This window comes from Physeter macrocephalus, chromosome 5 (genome assembly GCF_002837175.3).
Source record: "Physeter macrocephalus isolate SW-GA chromosome 5, ASM283717v5, whole genome shotgun sequence".
NCBI classification, from domain to species: Eukaryota; Metazoa; Chordata; class Mammalia; order Artiodactyla; family Physeteridae; genus Physeter; species Physeter macrocephalus.
In genome coordinates, this window is record NC_041218.1 from 73,552,049 (window position 1) to 73,567,351 (window position 15,303).

Here is a 15,303-nt window from a genome sequence, read left to right on the forward strand (position 1 = left end):
TTTTGTGGTTTCCATAGAAAAAGTTTATTATTTACTTTTTTCCAAAAGAGTGATGTATCTTTAAAAACCACTTAAAGACTTCATTCCCTGTCTAGGACACCAATACAATATGGAATTGATGGGACTGCTTCAGATTTAGTACTACTGAGGAAGTTTGTTGCATACAAATTCATTCTGAAATGAATGTTCAGAGATTAGACATCAGAGTGTACTGAAGTAGAGTCATAAGAAATCAAAGTGTATATTGCTGCTCTGTTACCACCAAGAACTATTGAATTTTGAACCCCTGAACACTCTCTTCTAGCTGCTTTCGAAATCTATTGAACAACTGAAGCAACCAGGCGGTCACCTTGAGGAAGCGGAGGAAGAGCTTCAGGGGGACCAGGCGATGCAGGAAGACAGAGCACCCTCTAGTGGCAACAGCACTAGGAGTGACAGCAGTGCTTGTGTGGATGACACATTGGGACAAGTTGGGGCTGTGAAGGTCAAGGAGGAACCAGTGGACAGTGATGAAGATGCTCAGATCCAGGAAATGGAATCTGGGGAGCAGGCTGCTTTTATGCAACAGGTAATAGGCAAAGATTTAGCTCCAGGATTTGTAATTAAAGTCATTATCTGAATATGAAATGCATTGCAGGTTTTGGTAAATGGATATAATTTCCTATCCGATTATATCTCTGAATGATTTGACTTTAGTGTTTAAGGATTCTAATGCAGATATATCTATATATAGATCTTTCTATATACTGATCTCTATATAGATATCGAGGTTTCATTGAAACTCTACTGGTAAGGAAATACCTGTTACACTAAAATTATACTACATCAGTATCCAAGTAATAGGGTTTTAATTCATCCCAAAGCCTGCCCCACCAATTACTTCTAAGGAAAACGAACTCACTGTTGTTTTTAGTTTATCTGTTGAGATCAGTGACTGCTGGATATAGTTTCCCAGTCTGATCAATGAAACATTCTATTAGTTCTTGATTTTTTTGATATGCAGAATTCAATTTTCACATTGTTGTACATAATGTATCATACTACAGTCTTGAACCCTGTTAAAGGTAGTCAGCCCTTCCTTCCTCTCTCTTTTTTGTTAAGTGAAATGTTCTGGTTACTATGCCAGTAGTCCTAGGTTATTGTAAAGATTGCAACTGAAAATTTTAGGAATAGAGGTGGTTTTAAATATATAGATGCAAAGACAGCACAGCACTATTTTAAATATTACATTATGTCTCACCTAGTACTGCTCATTTCATTTTTATCCTGTGTTATTTGATGACATTGTTTATTGAAAAAGGTCAAATGAAGCAGATGCAAATGTTGGCAAGAAGTAATGTGCAGCATTATGGTCCAATCAGATACTGTATTGTATCTACAGTTGTGGAAAACATAGTAACGGTGTGATTATTATCTGATATGAAGTCAAAATCATGTTTAAAAGAAGAAGGTGTATCATGTTTGATAATCATTGTCACTAGGATCTCTTTAATATAATTCCATAATGACACGGCATATACCATACTATTTTGGCAAATAAAAAATTAGGAAAGTTAGGTTTAACAAAAGAATCTACTTGTACATAATGCACCTTCAGAAGGACTATGTTCTTTGATGTTATGAAATACAAACAACTTTGAAGGCAACAGTAGACTGTTTATTTAAGTCAGTTCTTTGTCAGGTTCCTGCTGTTCTACAGAAAACTGATTCTATGAGGCTGAACAGGAAATGCCTTGTGGAAACAGGAAGTCCAAGTGATTCATGTACTGAGGAATGTAGGGAAAAAAAAAAACGGAGGATAGTGTTTTACTCTCTCTGTTTTTAAAGGGCACTCTATGAATTGATTTATTGTCTAAGAAAATAACACCACAAGTAGGGAAATTGTTAAGGAAGCTTTTCACTGGAACATTTCCTTCATACTCCCTTTTGATATGTTTACCTTGTTTTATAGGTTTACTTTTGTTAAGCTAGTTAAAGATTCGTTGTATTAAGACCCCTTTAATATGGATAATCCAAATTGACCTAGAATCTTTGTGAGGTTTTTTTCTATTAAAATATTTATATTTCTAAATCCGAGGCATTTTAAGGTGTAGTATCCTGTTTCAAAGGAGATATAGCAGTTTTGCCAAATGTAGACCTTGTACAACTGTATGTTACTGGCACGTGTTGTTTACATTTTGCTGTGACATTTTAAAATATTTCTTAAAAAAGGTTACTGCTAAAGATACATTATCCTTTTTTAAAAAGTCTCCATTCAAATTAAATTAACATAACTAGAAGTTAGAAAGTTTAAAACATTTCCATATAATGAAAGTCCTGATAATTTGACAAATAGCTGTAATAGGCAACACTTCCTACTACCAACATATTTTGGTTAGTATATTCCTTCAGATTAAAATGGCTTTTTGTCAGTTGTTTTGCATTAAAAATATGACATTCCTAGGATAAAATTGTTTATTTTTCCCATCTCATAAATATACATTTTCTTTAAAGTCTTTTTTCAATCTCATAAAAAAGGGATAGTGCATCTTTTAAAATACATTTTATTTGGGGAGGAACATGTGGCTGAGCAGGCTTTTGTATAATATTACTGCAAAGATATGTAATCACAAACAAAAAAAACCTATTTTTTATAATGTCATTTGAGAGAGCTTCATCAGTACAGTTGGTGGACGTTAATTGTTTGAATTTGATAGTCTTTGAATTTAATCAAGAAACTACCTGGAACCAGTGAAAAGGAAAGCTGGACTTAAATAATCTTAGAGCTAATTGATAAATGTCTCTTTTAAAATCTACTGTATTTATTATAATTTACACCCTTGAAGGTGATCTCTTGTTTTGTGTTGTAAATATATTGTTTGTATGTTTCTCTTCTTGCCTTCTGTTATAAGTCTCTTCCTTTCTCAAATAAAGTTTTTTTTAAAAGATCCCCTTTCATACATATGGCTTTGTGTAAACTTGATATATTTAATCGAATTTGAAGCTCATGCACTAGGTCTCATATACCAAAATATATTGCCATTCTTTGTTGAAACAAGAAAATAAAGATCTTTCGAGCAGTTACTTCTAATGCCATTAAAAATAATAAATTCAACAATAGTGACTTTAACCTGTTTACATCAGCCATTATCACATAGCAAACACATGTAAAATTTGTTGCAGTTTTATTTTCCCCGCGTGGCCTTTTTCGTATGTTATCATCTTTGATGTCAACTTCTAAAATATAAAATTTTATATAAATAGATATCAGTTCCTAACTTTGCTCAACTTAAAAAATTATTTTTAAAAAGGTTGATATAATCCCTTGAATATATCAAGCACTCAATAAAATATTAAAATGAATAATTTTCTGTGTATCATAATAGTTATATCTATTACAGTAAGGGCCTGACCTACAAGTATAAAGTGATAGTACATAAATTTAAAGAGAAAAGAGTAATTAAATGACCTCCCCTTACATGGAAACAATTATTATAATAGTAGTGTGAAGAACAGGGAGCCTGACTCAAGTGAAGGGAACCAGACCATATACATCCAGGGGTTCCTTTTCCTTTTCTGGTCAGTTGCAAGCGAAACTTACTAGTCAGTACCTCATAATGTGTTACTGTGTATTTGGTTCAATAGGTTAAAAATATTTGTTTTAAATTCTTTGATTCTCTTTAAACTTCAATAGTGTCACATGAAGTAAAGCTACTCTAATTCTGGAGCTAATATCATTGAGTATTATGAAGTGGATTATCATTCCATAATGCTGTAAACTAGATAATTTGGTTAGAATTGTGGAAATACCATTGATGCTAGTCATAATTTCCTGAAAATTGCCTTTGGACTATAAAATTACAAAATTAACTTGGTACTAGAGATCCTCAAAAAAGAGTTGGAAGAATCAATTAGATAATGATTTTATACTGTGTATCTGATTTCCAAAATGTACAGGGACTGATAACTGCATCAATATTAGAAACTTCTTCTTCAGAAAAATAGTTTTTGCCAGGACCTGCAATGAATAACCATTAGATTTCCTCTTCTGATAGTCAAGAGCTGCCTTCTCCCTGGTGAAGGTGGCTGCTGAAATGGAGACTGCTACTTTTCATAGTTCTAAGAAAGACAGTTTTTAAGAAATGTTTATGTTCTTTCGTACTTCTTTTTTTCTAAAGTATGTTAAAAAGGAATTCAGACACTAAACATTTTCTTGAAGCCTGGTACTCAGCGGATATATAGGAGGACAACAGCATTTTTTAAAATTTGGCATTCCTTTGTGATTTTTTTCCACTAATGGAAATATACAATTGTGGGTGTATAATTATGGGTGAACAATGTTGAATAATCCAGGTGTACAAATTATAAGCATTTATAATCAGGGACTTAGAGATACTAGAGAAGGAGTTTGAGAGGTAGATTACCATTCCCTTTATTATTGATCATTCCTCCACCTGGATTTTAAAGGGAAAGTAAGGGGTGGGTATGTGCAGGCAATCAAAGAACTCAGGCAAATGAAGCAGGATATTGGGAATATGACTTTACAGAACTAATCTATCTAGGTTTTAAAAGGTCTCTATTCTCATTTAAAGTAACTTCTTTAAGACTTATAAACTGTAGGGCTTAGACGATGCAACTGTGGGGGACCATCTTGATTTCCAAAAAGACTTTTAACTATTGCAAATATATAATGTACTAGGTATTGTTTTTTGTTTTTTTTTTTTTTCGTGGTACGTGGGCCTCTCACCGTTGTGGCCCCTCCCATCGCGGAGCGCAGGCTCCGGACGCGCAGGCCCAGCGGCCATGGCTCACGGGCCCAGCCGCCCCGCGGCACGTGGGATCCTCCCAGACCGGGGCACGAACCCGCGTCCCCCGCATCGGCAGGCGGACTCTCAACCACTGCGCCACCAGGGAGGCCCAATGTACTAGGTATTGTTATAAGCACTTTACATCTTTTAAAGCATTAGTCCTCACAACAACCTTACAGGGTAGATATTGTCCCATTGTAGAGATGAGGGCGCTGGGGCCCAGAAAAGTCAAATCAGGTCAAGGTCACCCAGTTAGTGACAGTCTAGCTCCAGTTTGAACCCAGACATTCCCACACCAGCCCTTGTTCTCAGCCTCTACCACTGAGCTGTATTTGTGCAACAGTTCTTACATGTCCAAGTTTATTAAATCATTAGCACTTTATTCTCTCTCTCTCTCTCTCTCTCTCTCTCTCTCTCTCTCTCTCTCACTCTCGCTCTCTCTTTGCCCATCAGCATTTCCAAAGTGTTTTGAATTCGTTTTCTCTTTTCAGTCATTGCTGTAAGTTAGGAGATCAGGACTCTTTTTTTATTCTAATTCACAGAGGAGCAATCTAATTCTTGTACATTATGTTCAACTGTTTAGAATCATGAAAATTTGTGAGTCTCTTTTCTTCTGACCAGAGCCAGTCCTGAGATGGGGTGAAACAGTGACTGCACTTGGAATTAACTTTTGGGGGGAGTGAAAGAGACAAGATTTCAACCAGCTCACAGCTCTCCCTTGCCACTTCTTACCTTCATTCCCCAGCGAAGGGGAGGAGACTTCAATTTCTAAGCAGTCAGGACACTGCCTTTAAAAACTTTTTTGACGTATCAAGGATGCACTTGATAGTCACTTTGACATAAAATAGTCTGTATATAGTGTTGTAAAAAAATAAATAAGGATGTTTGTCTTGAGTTTTAGACCTCCTAAGTGGTTTTCCTATTGAAAGTTGCATAAAAATTGTCTTGAGGGAAGATGTTGACAATTGAGATTCCTGACCACACCCTGCAGAGGTTCTGATCCTGTTGTACTGACTAGGAGCCCAGGAATCTACGTTTTTCAAGCCCTTTGGGAGAGTCTGATTCAGAAACAGTGCTCTGGAGATGGCCAAGGGCCCTAAACCACTTCTTAAAATATGTCTTGATTTTTAATAGCTTTTACCCAAGATTCTTGGAGTCTCTGATTCATTGTTTTCATAAGACTGTCTTGTATTTCTTGTATATTGTTCTGTTTCACCTGCATGTTAATTATAGGTCAAGTATAGTGGTAGTATAACTATAGGTTACTGTATTTACTGCTATTACTTCTTTGATAGTGCTTGTCCGTTTTGCTTATCTCTTCTAATAGAATAATTTCCTAGTCTATTATGGAGTTTGCCAAGACGTGGCAAATTATTTTTCCTCAGAATTTCTGAGCTACTGTGGTATGTTGTTTTTTGTTTTTGTGTTTTTTATTGAGATAAAACTCATATAACATAAAGTGCACCATTTTATCCATTTTAAAATGTACGATTCAGTGGTTTTTAGTATATTTACGATGATGCGCAGCCATCACTACTTCCTAATTCCACAACATTTTCATCAACTCAAAGAAATTCTGTACCAGTTAAATGGACAGTCTTCATCCCCCACTCCTCCAACCCCTGACAACCACTAATCTACTTTATGTTCCTATGGATTTTCCTTTTGTGGACATTTTCATATAAATGAAATCATACATTACGTGACCTTTTATGTGTCTGTGTCTGGCTTCTTTGACTTTGCATAATATTTTCAGGTTCCTCCACATTACAGGGTGTATTAGTACTTCTTATGACTGGATAATATTCTGTTGTATGAATATACTATGTTTTGTTTATCCGTTCTTCAGTTGATGGACATTTGGGTGGTTTTCACTTTTTGTGTACTATGAGTAATGCTGCTCTGAAAACTCGTGTACAGATTTTTATTTTAACATGTTTTCAGTGTTTTGGGGTATATAGCTAGGAGTGAAATTGCTGGGTTATCTGGTAACTCTGTTTAAGTTTTGAGGAACTGCTAAATTGTTTTCCACGGTGGCGGAACTATTTTATATTCCCACCAGCAATCTATGAGGCGTTCCAGTTTCTCCACATCTTCTCTAACACTTGTTATTTTCCCTTTTTTTTTTTCTAAATTGTTGCCATCCTGGTGGATGTGAAATGATCATTGTTGTTTTGATTTCTGTTTTACTAATGACTAATGATGTTGAACTTTTTTTTCATTTATTTATTGGATATTTGCTGATAGTTGCTTATCTTCTTTAGAGAACTGTCTATTCAGGTCTCTTGCCTATTTTTTAATTGGCTTGTTTGTCTTTTTTACTGTTGAGTTGTAAGAGATTTTAAATATATTCTGGATACTAGACCGTTATCAGCTATATGAGTTGCAAGTATCTTCTCCCATTCCGTGGGTTGTCTTTTCATCTTCTTGATAGTGTCCTTTGATGCACAAACATTTTTAATTTTGTTGAAGTCTATTCATCTATTTTTTCTTTTGTTATGAATATGTTGCTTAATCCAATGTCACAGAGATTTGCACCTAAGTTTCCTTCCAAGTATTTTATAATTTTATAACTTACTTTTAGGTCTTTGATCTGTTTTGAGTTATGTACATTTTAAAATATTCTTCCATGCTTTTGTGTTATTTTTTTAAATTTTTTTTTTTTGAGGTACGCAGGCCTCTCACCGCTGTGGCCTCTCCCGTCACGGAGCACAGGCTCTGGACACGCAGGCTCAGCGGCCATGGCTCACGGGCCCAGCCACTCCGCGGCATGTGGGATCCTCCCGGACCTGGGCATGAACCCGTGTCCCCTGCATCGGCAGGTGGACTCCCAACCACTGCGCCACCAGGGAAGCCCTGTGTTATTTTTAAAGAGATAAGAACTTACTGATTAATGAACTCCACTTGCTCATCCATCATCTTCATTTTCCTCATTCCTAGTTGATTTTGGTCTTGCTTTTCCACCGTTCCTGGTGTTGTCTCTTGTTGCCTTCTAGCTTTTGATGGTGCTTTTTTTTTTTCTTCTCAATTAAATGCTAAAATCTTGATGTTTAATATAGCTAATATAAACTGAGGAAAATACTAAGTTTATTTTTCCGTTAAGAAATGCTTTTTTTCCCGGTGATCTTTAAAAGCTAAAATGAAAGTTATTTTTCTTCATTTATGTGGCTTTAAAATTCTGCCCTGGTTACTCATCTTTACTTATGTCTACGTTGCACTTAAATTATATGTTGAAGTTATTACCTTCAAGTCTTTCATCTTTGTTCCTCTGTTGACAGAATTTCTGCAAAGAACTGTGTGTTTGTACTTCCAAACTGGTAGCCACATGTAGCTAGTGAGAATTTAAAATGTGACTGGTACGAATTGAGATATGCTTTAGTGTAAAGTAAACACCAGATTTCAAAGACATAGTATAGAAATATATTAATACTTAAGTAATGATGACATGTATTCATTACATATTAAAAGATAGTATATTTTAAATATATTAGGTTACATAACATTATTAAAATTAATCTTACTTGCTTTCTTTTACCTCTTTAATGTGGCTATTAGAAAATTTAAGATTATATATGTAGTTTACATTTGTGGCTCACATTACATTAATGTTGTTCAACACTGCTTTTAGATCATCTTCCTCTCATGTTAATAGATCTCACTACATCATTTCGGAAATAGGTAGGCTATAAAATCTGAACAAATGAGTATTTGCTCTTGCCAGTGTCTTTCTATTGCTGTAATTTAGTCTAACATAAAGGTATAAAATGTTAGAAGAGATCTGTGGTATGTTAATGGTTTAAGGGTTTAAAGATCTCTTTCTTTTTTTACCTTAAAGACAACTCAAAGTCTATCACGTGTTTTATTAATACTGTCAGTCTTAAAGACAGTACACTCATTGCTCCACTCTCATCTCAAAGTTAGTAAAAGTTCATCCTCTGTAAAATGTGCTGTTTTTTCTCACTCTTCCATTTCTATCTTTGGAATCACCATTTAGACTCTGGGATGGATTATCGTGAAGTCACCTTTGATCATCTCCTCTTCTTTATCTCTTATAAGCAGTTGGTATTCCTATTTCTGATTTCCAGCCATCATATCTCTTCACTCTCTCTTTGGCTCTGCTTTCCCTAGTCACTAACATAATTAATACTAAAACAATTTTTTTTTAATCATTGCAAGAGCTTCCTTCCACATCAGTGTCCTCTTTACACTAATTCAGTTAACTTACTGTGAAATTCCAATACCACTTTCCCATTCTCTATGGCAGAACATACAGTAATATCTCCTTAATATCTTTATCTAAATGTTATCATCAAACTTCAGTCCTCATAATTCGACCTTTATATTCTGACCAGGCACTGATCCCTCCCAATCTAACTTAATCATTTTCCATGCAAAGCAAATTTCCAACTTGGGATTCCAATTGCATGAGTTTCATCAAGCTTTTTTCACTGTCTGGAAAGCACTTAACTTCCTTTTTCAAACCTTTCTCTGCTTTCTCCTTTATGCCATCTCTGATTTCTCTAACCCACCTGAATTATTCAATCAACTTAGAATCAGTTCCATACAATTTACCATGTAGTTTTTTTCTTTCATTATTACCTTTTACCTTTTGAAGCTAGGGAAAATATCAGGGTTCCTGGAACCACACAAGGAACCTATGAAGTTCTCAATTAAATGCCATTTGAATGATTTTTGTTTTACATTTCTCTTATTCAGATTCCTTAATGGCTAAAGGACATTTTCTTCCCTATTATGATTACAGGTTCACTTTTGTTTTCTAATGTGAAATGTGGCCTCATTTTTTACTTGTTGGACTATTTCTTGTGCTGAATGTCTCCATTAGTAACATTTTCTTTAAGGTGGCTCTAGTAATAATCGTCACTGTTAAATTTTCATTTTCAGCTAGGGGTAAATGATGGAAATTTTTTTCTTGATGAATTTTTTATTTGATATTACTCAAAACTTACTAATTGATTGTTCATAATTTGTATTCTATATTAATCATTATTACTTGTATTATAATATCTGACACACATTTTTAGATAAAAATACAGTATCTCAATTTTCATGGGCTCTTTATAATACAGGCATATGAGAGATATTGTGGCTTCAATTTCAGACCACTTCTATAAAGCAAGTATCACAATAAAGTGAGTCACATGAATTTTTTGGTTTCCCAGTGCATGAAAAAGTTATGTTTACACTATAGTCTATTAAGTGTGCAATAGCATTATGTCAAAAAAATGTACATATCTTAATTTAAAAATAAAGCTGTCAAAAAAAATGGCGCCAGTAGACTTGCTTGAGGCACAGTTGCCACAAACCTTCAATCTGTAAAAAATACAGTATCTTCGAAGTGCAGTAAAGTGAAGCACAATAAAATGAGGTATACCTGCATTATTTTTTCTGTATCCATGTAATCTATATAATTTTTGAAAGTTGGAGCTTGGAAAGAAAACAAAACGATTCGTACTAATCTTAGTAAATCAACCTCATCTTTATGCATATTTAATTAAGGAAAACTATTTCTGAACCTGGAAATTGTGTTGTTTTGAGTATGTATACAAAAAACTTGAACAGTGGCATCTCTCATTGTCTTTGTGATCCATGTGTGAAATTGCATTATAGGTGTAACTGCCTCGTGGTGACAATGCTGATTCTATAGACTGACTGAAGGAGTTCCAACTCTAACTTCATCTACCGGCAACTCCACCTCCAAATTACTTAATTTTGCCAAGCCTCAGTTTGTTAAACGTGATTAACAATTGTAATATTTATTAGGGTGTTTTGAGGCTTAAATAGGTTAGTCTGTGTAAATACCAATGTGTGCTAGCAAAATTGAAGCAGAGTAAAAATTAGCAAAAGCTAGTAATATCACTATTAATAACATTACTAAGAACTTCTTGGAACTTTAGTTACTTTCTTCTCCTTGGCTGGAACCTACCTCACACTCAGTTTCACTTTTTAATAATGCGTAACTTTCTCTTCAGTAAATAAAAAACCAGAGAGCAATACTTCCCCACCTTTTCCATGTCCCAGCACACTCAGAAAATGGCAATAAATATACAGCGTAGGTCCCTGCAGGAGGCTGCTTGGATTGTTCCTCCCTGTTCCAAGGATTGCGAGTAAACAGTCCAGAATTTAATTGATTGAACTGCAACCCTTTCATGACTCGTCGGGCAATACCCAGGTTGGATTCTCCTTTGGGAGACCCTGTGAGTACATGACTTCTCTTCTTCCTCTCATCCCCTTTCAATCTATCTCCTTTTGTCTCCCGTAAAAAGAACCCCAGATTTTTTTCTTCAGATTTCAACGAAGGATTCATCAAATTTAAATCAACTCTAGGTATAAATGATCCACATGATCTTCGTGCCAAAGAGTGTATTAAGAAAATATATTGATCAAGGGAGGGTCTTCGGATAAGCTGTCTATGCCAAGCTCTCCTCTACCTTTAATTCCCACCCCATTATCAGCACCAGGAAACAAAACTCTGAAAGTCTGCCTTGCCAGTAGCCTACAGGACAGATTCTCTTCTCACATTTGCACTGGGCTGTGTCTTTTTCGAGGCAGCATGAAATAAACAAGAGTAGTGAAATTTCTGTGTCTTTGCTTTTTAACAAAATGCTCTGAGAACATTTTCCTTTGGTGTGGGAGGGGGCAAGAGGGGGTTTCTATTGTCTCCAGTTTGCTGAATGCTAAATTCATTCCATCTTGGAACAAGGAATCCTGCAATGATTTCTTGATCTTAAGTGAATTGCTTGCTGACTTTGAATAGTCATTAGTCCTCTCTATTACTTTCATTTAATATGATAAAGATGACTTAACACTATATTTTTAGTAGCTTAGATATGTTTTGGTCATGATGGTGGTGCTAGCAAATCCCTTTTTTTCTTTATTTATACTTTATGAATTAAAGTAAATGTAACATTTAGTTTTCTGGTGCATATTTTAAATGATTTGATTTTTATTTTATTGCTTGAATGGCCTGACAAACTCGTGAAAAATATCCAACTTGATTCCTTTATTTTTTATTTTCTTTACCTCATACACATTTTAAGTATTTTTATATATCTTACAGCTTTATATAGGTACAGTGGTTAGCTGTACTTCAATATAATACTCTTTTTTCTTTAATTTCTTTCTGAGGTAGATACAAACAGGAGTGGGAGTGTTCCTTCTCTACCCCTCTAATACCATCCCAGAACTTGAAGCATATTTTTCTAAGCTCATACCAATACATAATATATATTTACTTAAATATACGTAAAGGTCACACTTTATAATTTTTAATAAAAAATGGAATCATGCTCTACATGTTGTTCTATAAATTTTTCCTTTACTCAACAATATGGCATCATTCCACTTCATACAAATCCTGTTATTTTTTAAATTTTTTAATTTATTTATTTTTTTACACAGCAGGTCCTTGTTAGTCATCAATTTTATACACATCAGTATATACATGTCAATCCCAATCTCGCAATTCATCACACCACCACCACCACCCCCTGCCACTTTCCCCCCTTGGTGTCCATACGTTTGTTCTCTACGTCTGTGTCTCAATTTCTGCCCTGCAAACCGGTTCATCTGTACCATTTTTCTAGGTTCCACATTTATGCGTTAATATACGATATTTGTTTTTCTGACTTACTTCACTCTGTATGCCAGTCTCTCGATCTATCCACGTCTCTACAAATGACCCAATTTCGTTCCTTTTTATGGCTGAGTAATATTCCATTGTATATATGTACCACATCTTCTTTATCCATTAGTCTGTCGATGGGCATTTAGGTTGCTTCCATGATGTGGCTATTGTAAATAGTGCTGCAATGAACATTGGGGTGCATGTGTCTTTTTGAAAAATGGTTTCCTCTCGGTATATGCCCAGTAGTGGGATTGCTGGTTCATATGGTAATTCTATTTTTAGTTTTCTAAGGAACCTCCATACTGTTCTCCATAGTGGCTGTATCAATCTACATTCCCACCAACAGTGCAAGAGGGTTCCCTTTCCTCCACAACATCTCCAGCATTTGTTTTTTGTAGATTCTCTGATGATGCCCATTCTAATTGGTGTGAGGTGATACCTCATTGTAGTTTTGATTTGCATTTCTCTAATAATTAGTGATGTTGAGCAGCTTTTCATGTGCTTCTTGGCCATCTGTATGTCTTCTTTGGAGAAATGTCTGTTTAGGTCTTCTGCCCATTTTTGGATTGGGTTGTTTGTTTTTTTAATATTGAGCTGCATGAGCTGTTTATATATTTTGGAGATTAATCCTTTTTCCATTGATTTGTTTTCAAATATTTTCTACCATTCTGAGGGTTGTCTTTTCGTCTTGTTTAGAGTTTCCTGTGTTGTGCAAAAGCTTTTAAGTTTCATTAGGTCCCATTTGTTTATTTTTGTTTTTATTTCCATTACTCTAGGAGGTGGATCCAAAAAGATCTTCCTGGGTTTTATGTCAAAGAGTGTTCTTCCTACATTTTCCTCTAAGAGTTTTATAGTGTCCGGTCTTACATTTAGGTCTCTAATCCATTTTGAGTTTATTTTTGTGTATGGTGTTAGGGAGTGTTCTAATTTCATTCTTTTACATGTAGCTGTCCAGTTTTCCCAGCACCACTTATTGAAGAGCCAGTCTTTTCTCCATTGTATATCCTTGCCTCCTTTGTCATAGATCAATATAATACTCTTTTAGATAGGGAAGCAGATTTAAAAAGCTAGGTTTTTTTTTTCCCCCCAGAAAGAGGCTTTCCTGGAGATTTAAAAAATGTTCCATTTCTAAAGGTCTGGACTTTTTTCCATCATAATTTGGATTAAATTTTTGAAATGAGATTTTACTTTGGTTACTTTAACTGCCTAAACCATGTTGGTTTTTTAATCTACTTTTTTTGAAGTATAATTTACATACAAAAATCTACTTATATCTGTACATTAGATGAATTTTGACAAACGTGTACACCATGATCTAGGTATAGAATATAGCACACTAAAGAGTTCTCTCTTGCTCCTTTTTACTCATCCCTCCACCCCCACTCTCCACTCAGCCACAAGCAATCCTTCATCTGTTCTCTGTCACTGTGTATTAATTTTGATTTTTCTAGAATTTCATATAAATAAATTATATAAAAAGGGTCTGTGATATTTTCAGTTTTTTTTTTTCAGCCAGAAAATGCTTCTGACGTCCATCCACGTGTGTATCAGTAATACGGTCTTTTTTTAATCGCTGAGTAGTGTTCCATTGTATGGACATGACACGATTTGTTCATTCATTGACAGAAATTTAGTTATTTCCAGGTATAGACAATTATAAATAAAGCTGCTATGAATATTATCTTCAAGGTTTGGTAGACAGTTGCTTTATTTCTTTTGGGTAAATACCTAGGAGTAGAATTACTGATTTGTATGTTAAGTATATGTTTAGCTTTATAAAAAACTGCCAAAGAATTTTTTGATGGGGTATTTTACAGTGTCATCAGCTATGTATGAGAGTTCCTGTTGTCAACACTTGGTATTGTCAGATTTTTTTTTAACTTTATATGTTCTAGTGGATGTGTAGTGTATTCTCACTGTGGTTTTAATTTGTGTTTTCCTGATGTCTAATGATGTTGACCATCTTTTCATGTGTGTATTGGCCATTTGCAGAGCTTCTTTGGTAAACTGTCGATTCAGCTATGTTGCATGTTTTTTGCTTGGAGCATCTGTCTTTTTGTTATTGGGTATGGGAGTAACATATATTCAGGATACAATCCATTTATAGATGTATATGTTGCAAATATTTTTACCTAAACCTATAGCTTGTCTTTTATTTTGAAGAGTAGAGTGTTTTAATTTTGGTATGTCCCATTCTGTCAATTTTTTCTTCTATGGTTAGTGCTTTATGTCCTATCCAAGAAAGATTTGCTTTTATATTTTCTCCTTCTAGTTTAGTTTTTACATATAGGGCAAACAGACATTTTGAGCCATACAACTTTGTGTATGAACTAAAGAAAGGTTGAAATTCATTATATTACATAGGTAACCAAAGTTTTCAGCACCAATTTTTGTAAGGATTATCATATTCCTTTGAATTATTCTCATGCCTTTGTTAGAAATCAATTGAACATATATATGTGAGCAAACTTCTGAACACTTTCCTTTATTCCACTGATCTATATGTCTAACTCTACACCAAGGTCACAGAATCTGGATTAGTGTTGCTTTATAGCAAGTCTTGAAATCAGATAGGGTATTTTTCTTCTGCTTGTTTTTAAGATTTTCTTGTTATCACTGGTTTTCCACAACTTGATTATAATTTGCCTCAATGCTGTTTTCTTTGTTTGTATCCTGCTATTGTTCACTGAGCTTCTTGTATCTGTGGATTTGCATTATTTTTTAATTTTGGAAAATATCAGGCATTATTTTTTATAATATTATTTTCACTCTCTTTTTTTTTTTAACATCTTTATTGGAGTATAACTGTTTTACAACGGTGTGTTAGTTTCTGCTTTACAACAAAGTGAATCAGTTATACATATACATATT

General features: G+C 34.6%; 1 protein-coding gene across 22 annotated transcripts in view; it reads left to right on the forward strand.

Annotated features, from left to right (window-relative positions):
- Positions 1 to 15,303, forward strand: part of HDAC9 (histone deacetylase 9) — a 604,670-nt gene that overhangs the window by 188,989 nt on the left and 400,378 nt on the right. For 15 of the 22 annotated variants that reach the window (XM_028490082.2, XM_055085027.1, XM_055085034.1 and 12 more), the window contains one exon: positions 305 to 568. The exons of 1 other annotated variant lie outside the window; for it this stretch is intronic. In XM_028490082.2, coding sequence (XP_028345883.1) covers positions 305 to 568 — 264 coding nt within the window. Of the gene's footprint in view, positions 1 to 304; positions 2,567 to 15,303 lie in introns of those variants that run through there. 6 more of the 22 variants (XM_024129331.3, XM_007106709.3, XM_024129342.3 and 3 more) reach the window with 1 other exon arrangement.